Here is a 12,552-nt window from a genome sequence, read left to right as displayed (position 1 = left end):
ACCAAAAAACGAACGTTTTTATATAGTATAGAGTTATATCTAGCCCCATTGATGGAGACTGGCATACAATTACAATGGTTTTCATTAGTAAATTCGTTAAGAGCATTAATGGGAATCAAATGGTATATTCCTTCTTTTTTTTCTATTTGATTTCTGTAGCATAAGCAAAGTAATCAGAGAGTGCCTACCTTACACTATATCTCTATATTTTGAATGAAATTATCCCTAAAGATATAAATAACACCTCTTGAGCATTCAATCTTATTCAGTAAGGTAATTCCTTCTAGGTGTTCTATCTTCTTCTTACAAGTGCACATGCTTGCTTAGTCATAGCTTAATAAGACTCAAAAGGCAAAACATATAGTGAAACTTAGTATATGTATGAACAGCCATGCTTTCATTCTTTTAATTAAAACACAATTCTTTTTTAGGAAAGTAAAGAGCGACATTGAAACTTAAAGCTAACAAAAATTTTTGCTTCGCATCTGTGAAGCAAATTGCGCATGATATAATATACGCAATATAATATCAACAAAATTAGCTTAAATAAACTAGCTCTTAATGCACATCTCTCGTCAGCCCTAGTAGGTTTGGCAAGGGTCAGCATCAGTCTAACTATGGAGTTCAGGGTTCAACTCATACCAACCCAAAAAAAAAACTGTGAGGATATGTGTCCAAACCGACTACCCCCCTCTAAACGCATACATAAACTTTGACTTTATATTTCTCCTTTAATCTGTACTAATTGTCATATCACATCATATTATTTTTAACCACTTATGATTTCTTTTTTAAATTTAATTTCTTATTTTGGAATTATGAAAAACAGGAAGATATTAAAGAAAAAAAACAACACACCAACATAAGTACAGCTTGTGAGGATGTGCCATGGCCATAAAAAAATTCGTACTAGCAAACAAATAAATAAACAAAATTGTATTGCAATGATGTATTGTGCTCATACAGTAGAGATAAAAAAATTTTTACCCACATAAAGAAACATGTTTTAAAGATCGTACGACTTCCACTAGAAATGCAAGCTAGTGGGTGTAATTGTCTCCTGTGCTAATGGCAAAGTTACCGGAAACGTTTCTGTATTGACAAATAAACAGAGACAGAAAGCAACAAACACAAAAGAAACGTTGTTAGTGGATAGAAAAATATAGTTATTTAATTTGAAATCAGTTAAAAAAAGAAAGAGACTGTCTGTGTTCAATATTTAAAGTAGATCAATCAAACTTGAAATAATAAAACCATCATGCATCAAACTACTTCAGCTAATACAATTGATTTTTTTATAAAGAAACGCTTTAAAACATGTTCATTCAAATTGGAGGTTGGTAAACACTGTTCAGGACAAAGATATAAATAGTTTTATCTTGGATGCCATTAAAGACGGAAGAGAGGGGATGGATAAGTATAGGTTTGAGGCTCTTGGCTCGAAAGGAGGTCGAAGCTAAAACAATGACGACAAGTAGTAGTAATTTCCTGCAATTTTGTTGGGAATCATATTTGATAAGATGTTCTCAATCTGTGTTGTCAACAAGGTACAATTGTGCTGTTTTGGGTAAAATCTAGAGGCCCTGATACGATGCGGTAAATTTGTTTTTTTTTGGTACAATACAAATTTCCCTTTACATTTTGGTATGTATTTGGTACAAATTATCCTCTTGCGGTACAATTCTACTAGGGAAAATGGTACACTTCACTTCAAACCGTTGGCAACGCTGCTCACAAGTAGGGCATCTAGACACATTACAGTTATTAAAATGCTGATAAGGAAGTATACTTTTTGTAAAACGAAAAAATATTTTCGTCTTACTCATTCAATTGCTTATTTTGTTGTTTTAATATATAGTATAATTGTACTTACCGCTGCCACAGGGTTCACTACAGTAACTTTATCTGAATCTTTCAAAGGGTGAGATTTTTCCTCGTCAAACTCGTAAGTGAATACTTCTCTATAGATAATTGTTCCCTGGGGGGTCTCAGCTTCCATAACTTCTCTTTTTTTATATTCCCTTTATAAAAAATTTCCAACTTTAGAAGTTCTCTGTTATTCTGATATTTCTCTGTGGCCTCACAGCCACATACCAATCTTAAAAAAAAACAAAAAACAAACAAACAAAAGTGGATAAGTAATACAGACATTTCTAGTTTAGCAATGTTTACTCAGAAAAGAATTATGCAACATTTGTTCTATCTATCTTATCGCCTTCTTCCTATAGTGAAAATAGCGTTATACTATGCTTCTTATCAAATTATTTTGCAATCGTCAAAGGAGACTATAATATTGCAGTGAAAACTCAGACCACAGGCCCATTTCGTCTCTTGCCTCTTTTCATTCGGTTGGACCTCTGGCCCTCGACTATCTATCTTACCGCCTTCTTCCTATAGTGGAAATAGCGTTATGTTTCTTCTTATCAAATTATTTTGCAATCATCAAAGGAAACTATAATATTGCAGTGAGAACTCAGACCACGGGTTTATTTCGTCCCTTGCCTCTCTTCATTCGGTTGGACCTCTGGCCCTCGACAATGAAAGTCTAGGACCTTCGGTCCTGACAAAAAAGACTCCAGGCATTTAGGGCTTTGCATTTTTTTTTTTTTTTTTTTTTTTTTTTTTTTAACAGAATCTTGGATTTAATACGTCGCTCATAGCACAGAAATTAGTCAGAAAAAATTCCATGCTTCAAGTTTCAACAGTTTAGCTGCAAATTGACGGTAAGAGTAAATAGACAGATAAACACACACTCGTGCTCATCTTCGACGCTTTTTAGGAGAGTTTTTCTTTCTAGAAATATTATTAATATTACTGTTTTAATATATCTAAAGAAATAAACTAAGGAAACCATTGCACTTAGCACATAAAGAGGCTAAGCTAGAAAAATGTCAAGTCTTTTTTGACAATAGATTGCGTGCAAAACACATGTTTAACGACATTATATAGGTTACATTGACCTTTGTCTCTGTTTTTTTTTTGAATTCATGGTCTTAAATCCGAATGTTCAGATCTACATTATTTGAATCACCCATCACCCTTCACTGCTAATCTTTTATATTGTTTTTACATTTGGAAAATTGTCAGAGACACATAAACCGAATTGTAAGACATCAAAACAGATTAAAACTTTTACGGAATAGAATATACACACAAAAGGGGAACTAATCATCCTCAAACCCTCCCTCCACTGTGAGTTTCACAGACCATTATCTGTATTTTACTGAAAAATCAGGGAACGTAGAGCACGTATAACATATGGGCTGTGATAATTAAAAGGGCGAAATACATCATTTTTTGTAACTTTTCAGGAGAGCCAAAAAAGAGAAAAAAGTTTGAGAGCCAAGAAACGGAAAAAAGGTAGCTCCCCATATTGTAGCTCCATAAGATAATCCTCTTTTGTCAAAACTGGCACATTTCTCTTTTTTTATATCTTCGTAACGGTACAAGATATGACAACTCTGACTGCATCATTCGATTCCTCGCTCTGAGTTTACCCACGAAACATGCGTAACTCATTTCCCACCAAAACAGCATATATCGCCCTTTTCGGGGTCGCAGCGGTGGCTAGCCACCTACCAAGAGGCAATCACGTCCAATACTAAGAAACACAATCGCTCACAACTCCAAGAAATAGGCGATTCTATTAGAATCGCCTTGTCCGAAACCCCTATGTAAGAAACTTACAGCGCCTTGGCTTGAATAACGACGAAAATACATTGGCTTGAAAAACAAAATAAGTGGTATGAACTACGATATTGTGTATCGACGGCATCTTATTTTCCGTTCTTTCTACTCAGCTAGCAGGGCACTGGAAAATCATAGATAGCTGTTTAATGGCTGGTTTGAAAGGAAATTGATGTTTCTAAAAACCTTTCGTATTTAACAAAAACAATTTTAAAAATAACATCAATTTTTTTACGAAAAACTGCATTTTTCTACAACACTGTAGTAGCAGTAGGTAGCTAGCAGCCTAGTAAGAGTTATATTAAACAACGAACTATAGCCAATAGTTATTAGAGTATTTTAATAAATAATTATATATATGATAATAGAACACACGCTTATCTTTTGATAAGATGAAACATCAAAGGACGACCTATAGCCCATAGTAACTGAAGTTTCAAAATGAATTTTATTTTAGTTTTCAATTCAGAATCGCTAAAGTTATTATGTAAATTGTAAAAATATTTATGTTGTAATTTTAATTTTTTAACTCAAACTAAAAAAAATTCTTGAAAATTTTGAAATTAATTTTGGTTTTATTTTATAATAAAGAACGAACGCTAGCTCATAATAAGTAAAATATTAATTAATAGTATCAACCTGTGCTTTAGCGGCAGTATTATTGTCGGTAAACTTTTCTAGGGTTTGGTGACATTGACTTACTTAGCTTCTTGATTCTCTGAGGTTTTGATTCTCTTACTATTTAAACTGTTTGTAATTTCAACGTAAGGGGAGATAAAGATTACTATAAGATATTATGTAAATCAAAATTAATTATCAAAGCCAATTTGTATCACACTTGTCATTCAGAACTCGTGTCTGTATTAAATCTTCAGTATTCTAAAAGATGAACAAAGGTGTTACAAGACAGACATCCATTGTTTATGAGAGTGCTAAGTACACGTTTATAATTAAAGTAAAAAAGGAGATAAATTTATTCGATACTAGAAATAAGGACAGAGATCTGGTTCTTACACTTTTGCTGCCCTTTTTCATTGTTGTGGTTGCTGGGAGTAGAAATCTACATCCCTAGTACCCAAGACCAGTTTGATAAGCTAATGTAAACAGTCATTTTTTAAATTGATTGTAACTAGATAATAGATAAACTGAAACTAGAGTACGATCAGTTACAAATTTTTCGGCTTTGATTTTCTTATCAAATCTGCCAATGGCTCTAGCATATTTTTATCGATTTTTTTTTCATTTTAGAACCATATGCACTTAAGCTAATGCAATCTGTTTTAAACAGTCAGGCAACAAAGACCATATAACTGTTATATTTATAACAGTTATAATATAAGCTATTATATAACTTTTATATAACTATTATAGCCAGAAGAATTGAGACTGGAGGTGAATAGGCCTCTTTTAAAAGTGAAATACTATATAATAATAAAACTTTATTAATAACTATAAAGGATTATAGATAATTATACTTTTGTAGCAATATATATTATAATGATGAAAGTTTTATACTACTTTTCATATCTTACGGGAAGGCGCCTTGTTCCCGAACTTTTCTTTCGCTACGCAGCTGGGTTGTGCTTTAATTCTCTGTATTCTACAGCCAATTCTTGTTTTTGTTAGATTAAAAAGAAATATGTGTTTTTTTAATGAAATATGAGCAATGAATAAATCTAAAACGAACAAAAAATGCTCTGAATCTTTCATTTCTCACCACGGGCACTTCTTTTTCTTTTGCTTTGCAACTTTGTGGTTTGGATCGAGAATAAAGTAAACCAAAGTCCTACCATTATTTTCCCAATAAACCAATCAATCCACACACACACACACACACACATATATATATATATATATATATATATATATATATATATATATATATATATATATATATATATATATATATATATATATATATATATATATATATATATATATATATATATATATATATATATATATATATATATATATACTTGATATTTAAAAACTATTGCTGGAAAAAAGAATTCCTGTCCAAATTTTATAGCTACAAAGTATTTGGCATAGGCACACTCGCGTTAATTTATTTTAGGAGATAGCCACCTATATAGGGAAATGTCCCTAAAAATCCAATCAAATAGAAACACAGCATGCCTTCCGTTGATTGCACTAAATATTTTTTTCTCTGATTTGAAGTACCTGTAAACATATGGTCCTTTTTCGGTTAAAACAGGTTTTCCTCCAGCAAGAACTTCTTCTGGATTCTCAACATTGAAAAAAGTGAAATTTGAATAGACGGCTACTGGAGGACTAAGCCATGAGTCCCATGTGGGTGTTCCGGGTCTCAGCGGTGCTTTCTGAAATTATAATTTGAAATTGTACCTAGGGTTGTAAGTGACTTTCTTTGAAAAAATAAACTCCTGGTCAATTTATATTTCAGATGTTTCTCTGATGTTTCAGAGGCAGAAATATAACAGATTCAACTGGGTCGTCGATTAAAAAAAAAAAGATAAACAAAAAAAACTTTTTTAAAGCTAGGACCTTATGAAGTCTTAAGTTGACCTCTCGTAAGGTTGGAAATATGCTAATTTAGAGAAAAGAGAAATCTTTATCCATGAAAATGAAAGGAAATAATTGGATTAATGCTTGGCAAACATATGCTATAAGTTTAAGCCTAGTTATGATAAAAGACTGTAAATTTTTTCAAACAAGATCTATTTCACGAATTTGATATATGAATTTAGGCTGGCATGTTTAATTGAAAGCAACACTCCTCATTTTCCATCAAAATTGTTCGAATTTCTTTTCTTGAATACTCATCTATGAAAGTATACCAATAGTTTGTTTACCACCGTATAAACTGGATGCTTTTTATATATTTGAAACCAAATTTTGCAGGTGGGCAAACGAATTTTAAAATTCTGATCTGGAAGAGAAGTAACTCAAAGATTCGGAAAAAGAAAAGCATTCCTTCATCATTTGACATAAAATTCGGCTGCCGAAGTGAAATTCTACTCTTTGCAGAACCTAGCTTTAATCCCCACTTGTCTCAAAGCAAGTTCCCATTTGGCGTTTTTTGCCATATGAAGAATCAAAATGCATATTTCTTCTGAAATATAAACCGATTTTTACAAAAAAAGCTTGGATCCAGTTTATAACAGAGTTAGACAGATGTAAAGTATTTGGGGTGTTACTTTTTCCAGTTCGGCAGATTATCAGAAAAAGTGGCTTGAAAGCGCGCCTTCATTTCCCAGATTCTGAAATTCCACAACACAAATCTGCACATTCGATTCCAACGGTTACTCCTTAACTGGATTCTTACTAGTAGTTTGGCGATTGGAGCACACTAGTGTTGCAGAATCGGCATACTGGCAGAATTGGCATGCTGGCAGATTGGCAGAATCGGCCAAATGGAGATATCCCATAGACACTGCTTTTCCCGCATCATTCCAATGGAAACTGGCCAACTTCAGAAAATGCACGTTTGTAGATTTAAAGAAAATTGCAAATAGAGATTATCTTTAAGGAAATGCCTGACAGTCAGCCTTGACAACTAAAAAAATAGCTTAAATGAAAAAAATTAGCAAATAAAAATTTGCTAAAAATAGCAAAACAAATCCAAACGCTTTCATATGTTAAAAAGTGTCGTCCAATGGCAAAGGGACCTTAGAGAGTTTTTTTAGTTAGCAAATTCGATAGTCTTAGCTGTTAAAGAAAAGAGTAAAAATCATCTTCGCTGGGAGTAAAAATTTTCCAAGAAGCCCCTGGTCTTTCAGCGAATCAACATACTGGTACATAGGTAGAATCCACCCAATGGTGATATACTATTCAACACTGTTTTCCCCGCATCATTCTAATGGAGACTGTTCGGCTCTAGAAGATGCACGTTTGCGGATTTGCAAAAAATGCCAAATGGAAATTATCTTTAAGGAACTGCATAACAGTAAGCCTTGCCAGTGAAAAAAAAAATTTAATCCCAATTAAACACTTTTATATGTTAAAAAACGTCGTTCAATGGCAAATGAACCTTAGAGAGGGATTTTAGTTAGGAAATTCGATGGCTTCAAATTCTTATCTGTTAAAGATAAGAGTCAAGTCATCTTCACTGGGAGTAAGGATTTGTCAAGCAACCCGTGCTCTTTCAGCGTCCAATTCACTTTTTAGCGAGAGATTTAAAGCAGCACCTTCATTAATTTTTTTAGTGGTATTTGTGCTAAGAGTACTGGTGACGACCTTCTCGTTGTGAGCCTGAAAGTAGTGGGCACAAAAATTGGCCAACTACTGCTGATTTCAGTCATCACGTCCAGAGGTTTAGTACGCCTGGACATATGAAGCACCAATCATGGTGCAAGAAACGATCCACTGAGGAGGAATCCTGAGGTGGAAGAAAGAAATTCTCTTGTTAGTGCCAGCTCCTAAAATCAAGCCCACCTTGCGGCTAATGGTGGGCGAGTAGAGGTGAACCTTTTGTTCTGAGGACAAATATAACTTGCTGAAGCCGGTCTAATTCTTGCAGGTTGGGCTCTAGGAATGGAGAAAACAATGGTGGACACCTCGATACAACCAAGGAGGGCTCTTCTAAACTGGGGAAAAAAGAAATAGGGGAGCTCTATTTAAAATACCACGACCAAGAGGGCACCAATAGCGCAGAGGCTATCGGTACGATATAGGGAGGAGGGAGTGAGGAGACCCTGGGCGTTTGTCGCTTGACCCTCGACTCAGTTTTATGAATCTACCCATAATAACAATAATAATAATAATAATAATAATAATAATAATAATAATAATAATAATAATAATAATAATAATAATAATAATAATAATTATAATATTAATAATAATAATAATAATAATACGATAATAATGTTAATTCTTGTCAAGAGTTGTCGCCCTCCCATCTGCCTTTCATTGAAACTACGCAAAGTAACAGCAAACCCACTGACAAAAGAAAGAAACAAACAAACCTGTTCTAAGAAACTGTAAATGTTTCCCTTCACGCAAACTAAGTCAAGTAGCGCCAAACGCACCGACAAAAGGAAAAAAAACAACAAAAACCTATTCTAAGAAACTGTCAAAACCGTCAAGTCGTTCGTTCAAAATACACAGCCACAAAAGTCCCGCTTTAAACCTGTGTTGTCCAATGAAAACGGTTATAGCAACCGCTGGATTTAATATAAAATTTTACAACTAACGAATGATTTTATAACTGAATTTTATATTGTATATTTTTATATCTTAAATCCGTTTCTCATACGTTTTAAAACCGATTTATTTTAATCTTTATTTCGGATTTCAACTTTTTGGTTCCTTAGAAATATAAAATAAAACAGATCGAGCTAACTAATGAGAGCTAGCTTAAGTGTCCCTATTGAAAATCATATATCCCCATGAAAAGCCATGAGTTCGTCATGCGTCTACGTTAAATGGTGTAGCCTTTATCACAAGTAAAGAAAAAACTAATATCTCTTAAAAAACGTTCCTTATAAGCCTTTTCAGAGGCAGTGCTGCTATACCCACGTGACTTTCATGTCTTATTTATTTCTATTTTCCCTGACTACTTCGTGTAGAAGGAATGACCGTAGAAACCTCCGATGGGGAACGTTCGTTTAAAAATTTGAAGTTGAAGTGCCCTTTCTATAAGCTGAAAGTGACTGGAGGGCAACCAGGTCCCCTGGCATTTTATTTTTTGATATGTTCAACAAAATATGCCATGGAATGCCATCGTTTAGCCCTAGGGGGTTGGCCGAAAAGGACAATCTTTGGAAATCTGTCATCCTTCCTTTGCAGATATTGCCCTAGCCGTCTCAACTTTTCTAAATTATAGCCCTAGAAAACAGAACTGAACCAGACTTTTCAGTTCAATCGGGTTTAATTAAAAAAAAGGAAATAACTAAACTTAAAGTACATTGCTCTGTGACAAAACTCACGTTGAGACCTACTACTGTCATAAAGTCTACTGTTTGAAATATGGCTAGTCAGCCGGGTACCCAAAACCATCCGTAGGCAATTTCTCTGGAAAACATCTTGCTAAGCTGCCTCCGTTTTTTGGAGTGCCCGTGTTTCAGAGCCATATTTGACCACTGTTATCACTGTAGCTTCCAATAATCTAATCTTGCTTCTCAGAATTATCTTCCTATTCTTCCAAACTTTTTTCAACTATGAAAAAACACCCTGAGCCTATTCTGTAGCTATTCTACTTCTAACATCTAAACTGCTCCCATTGTCGTTCCATATGATACCACTTGGGTAAGTGAAAATGTCCACTTGATCGATTTTTTCGTTACCTAACGTAACGCTTTTCATCTTCACTTATTCCTAGCCTTGGCGACTCAGTCTTCTTCACATTAATTTCTGAACCTATTCTAGCATCATGAACCCGCAAAACCTCTAAAAACACATTCATTTTGCTCACACTTCATCTAGGATGCTTAAATCATCATCATAATCTAAGCCCAGAAAATTTTTTCTTCCCCATTTGATTCCATGTTTTCCCATCACCTTTCGTATGCTCCTTAAGGCAAAGTCCATCAAAATGATACATACACATGGGGATTGAAGACAAACCTGACAAACTCCTGATTTAATACGAAACCAGCTACAAACCTCATTTCCTACCTTAACCGTAACAGTGTTATTCTCGTATATAGCACTAATCACTTCTATGCATTCTTCTGGTAGGTCTTCGCTAAAGCTCTTCTATCAGCTGAATCAAACTCTTGTAATATATTAAATAAAAAAAACAAGTTTTTTTTAACTGAAAGTAAGGAGCGACATTAAAAATTAAAACGAACAGTAATTACTTCGCATATGAAAGGGGATTGAATGGGGATTGAAGACAAACCTGACAAACTCCTGATTTAATACGAAACCAGCTACAAACCTCATTTCCTACCTTAACCGTAACAGTGTTATTCTCGTATATAGCACTAATCACTTCTATCCATTCTTCTGGTAGGTCTTCGCTAAAGCTCTTCTATCAGCTGAATCAAACTCTTGTAATATATTAAATAAAAAAAACAAGTTTTTTTTAACTGAAAGTATGGAGCGACATTAAAAATTAAAACGAACAGTAATTACTTCGTATATGAAAGGGGCTGCTTCCTCATCAACGCCCCGCTCTTTACGCTAAAGTTTGACTCTTTCTCTCAACTCTTCTTTTTAAAACAGTAAAAAACTTTAGCGTTAAGAGCGGGGCATTGATGAGGAAGCAGCCCCTTTCATATACGAAGTGATTTCTGTTCGTTCTAAGTTTTAATGTTGCTCCTTACTTTCAGTTTAAAAACTTGTTGTTTTTTATCTATTTTCTGAACGTTTTTGAATCAATACAATGATTTTGTATTGAATCAATGATTTTGGCTCTCCGCAGAGGAATAATTAAAACGAAATTTGCATATTTATTTTTTTTTTTGCTAAATGATTTTCTCATAATTTTGATCGAATGATTTTGAGAAAAAAAGAGCGGGAGAGGAAGCCTAGTTGCCCTCCGATTTTTTAATTAATTAAAAAGGCAACTAGAACTTTTAATTTTTTACGAATCTTTTTATTAGTAAAAGATATACGTAACTGATAAATTAGCTTACGTAAAGAACTTTTGTATTCTCATGTTTTTATTACATATATGAGGGGGTTCGCCCCCTCGTCAGTACCACGCTCTTTACACTAAAGCTTAAATTTTGTAACAATTCATTAAGAATGACCCCTGAATCACAAAAGCCGTTGAATAAATAGTTGAAATTACTAAAAATACTTTAGCGTAAAGAGCGATGTATTAGGAGGAGGTGAGCCCTTATATGGGTAATAATTTCTGTTCGTTTTAAGTTTTAATGATGCTCCTTACTTTCAGCTTAAAAAAACTTTTTCATATTTATTTTTTCATTGTTTTTTTCTTTAAAATAATACTAGTAAATCCTGCGCTCCCTTCATGGAAATTTTCTTCCCCCATGACAAATTTCTCGATGGAAAGTTCTTCCAGCATATCCCCCTCTTCTCAACCCCTCCCCCAACCAAAAAATCCTCCTGAAAACACCTGTGCGCTTTCCAATAACCATTACTATACGTAAGCCCTGGTCAAAGTTTGTTACTTGTAGCCCCCCGCACGGGGACTGTGGGGGAGTAAGTCGTCCCCAAAGACATTGTTATAAGGTTTTTCGACTATGTTGAATAAAATGGCTATCTCAGAATTTTTATCCGTTGACTTTGGGAAAATAATTAGCGTGGGAGGGGGCCTAGGTGCCCTCCAATTTTTTTGGTCTATTAAAAAGGGCACTATAACTTTTTATTTCCGTTAGAATGAACCATCTCGCAACATTCTAGGACAACTGGGTCGATACTATCACCCCTAGAAAAAAAAAAAAAAAAAACAACAAAAAACAAATAAACAAATAAACACGCATCCATGATCTGCCTTCTGGCAAAAAATACAAAATTCCACATTTTTGTAGATAGGAGCTTGAAAGTTCTACAGTAGGGTTCTCTGATACGCTGAATCTGATGGTGTGATTTTCGTTAAGATTCTATGACTTTTAAGGGCTATTTTCCCCTATTTTCTAAAATAACGCAAATTTTCTCAGGCTCGTAACTTTTGATGGGTAGGACTAAACTTGATGAAACTTATATATTTAAAATCAGAATTAAAATGTAATTCTTTTGATGTAGCTATTGATATCAAAATTCCATTTTTTAGAGTTTTGGTTACTATTGAGCCGGGACGCTCCTTACTACAGTTCGTTACCACGAACTGTTTGATCAAACAGTTCGGGGTAACAAACTGTAGTAACTGGAGTTTCATCAAGTTTAGTCTTATCCATCAAAAAATACGAGCCTGAGAAAATTTGCCTTATTTTCAAAAAAAGGAAAAAACCCTTAAAAGTCATACAATCA

At 34.0% G+C, this 12,552-nt stretch overlaps 1 protein-coding gene across 2 annotated transcripts in view; it reads right to left on the bottom strand.

Annotated features, from left to right (window-relative positions):
• The window catches only part of LOC136034758 (lysosome membrane protein 2-like), a 34,538-nt gene that overhangs the window by 18,068 nt on the left and 3,918 nt on the right, over positions 1-12,552 (bottom strand). The window contains exons 2-3 of one of the 2 annotated variants that reach the window (XM_065716144.1): positions 5,872-6,029; positions 1,874-2,021 (exon numbers count right to left, since the gene is read on the bottom strand). In XM_065716144.1, the coding sequence (XP_065572216.1) occupies positions 1,874-2,021; positions 5,872-6,029 (306 nt within the window). Of the gene's footprint in view, positions 1-1,873; positions 2,022-4,701; positions 4,844-5,871; positions 6,030-12,552 lie in introns of those variants that run through there. The other variant, XM_065716145.1, reaches the window with a different exon arrangement.

The sequence above is a fragment of the Artemia franciscana genome, chromosome 13 (genome assembly GCF_032884065.1).
Source record: "Artemia franciscana chromosome 13, ASM3288406v1, whole genome shotgun sequence".
Lineage (NCBI taxonomy): Eukaryota > Metazoa > Arthropoda > Branchiopoda > Anostraca > Artemiidae > Artemia > Artemia franciscana.
The sequence above is the reverse complement of the archived record's forward strand: the minus strand, read 5'-3'. Positions and strand labels throughout refer to the sequence as shown.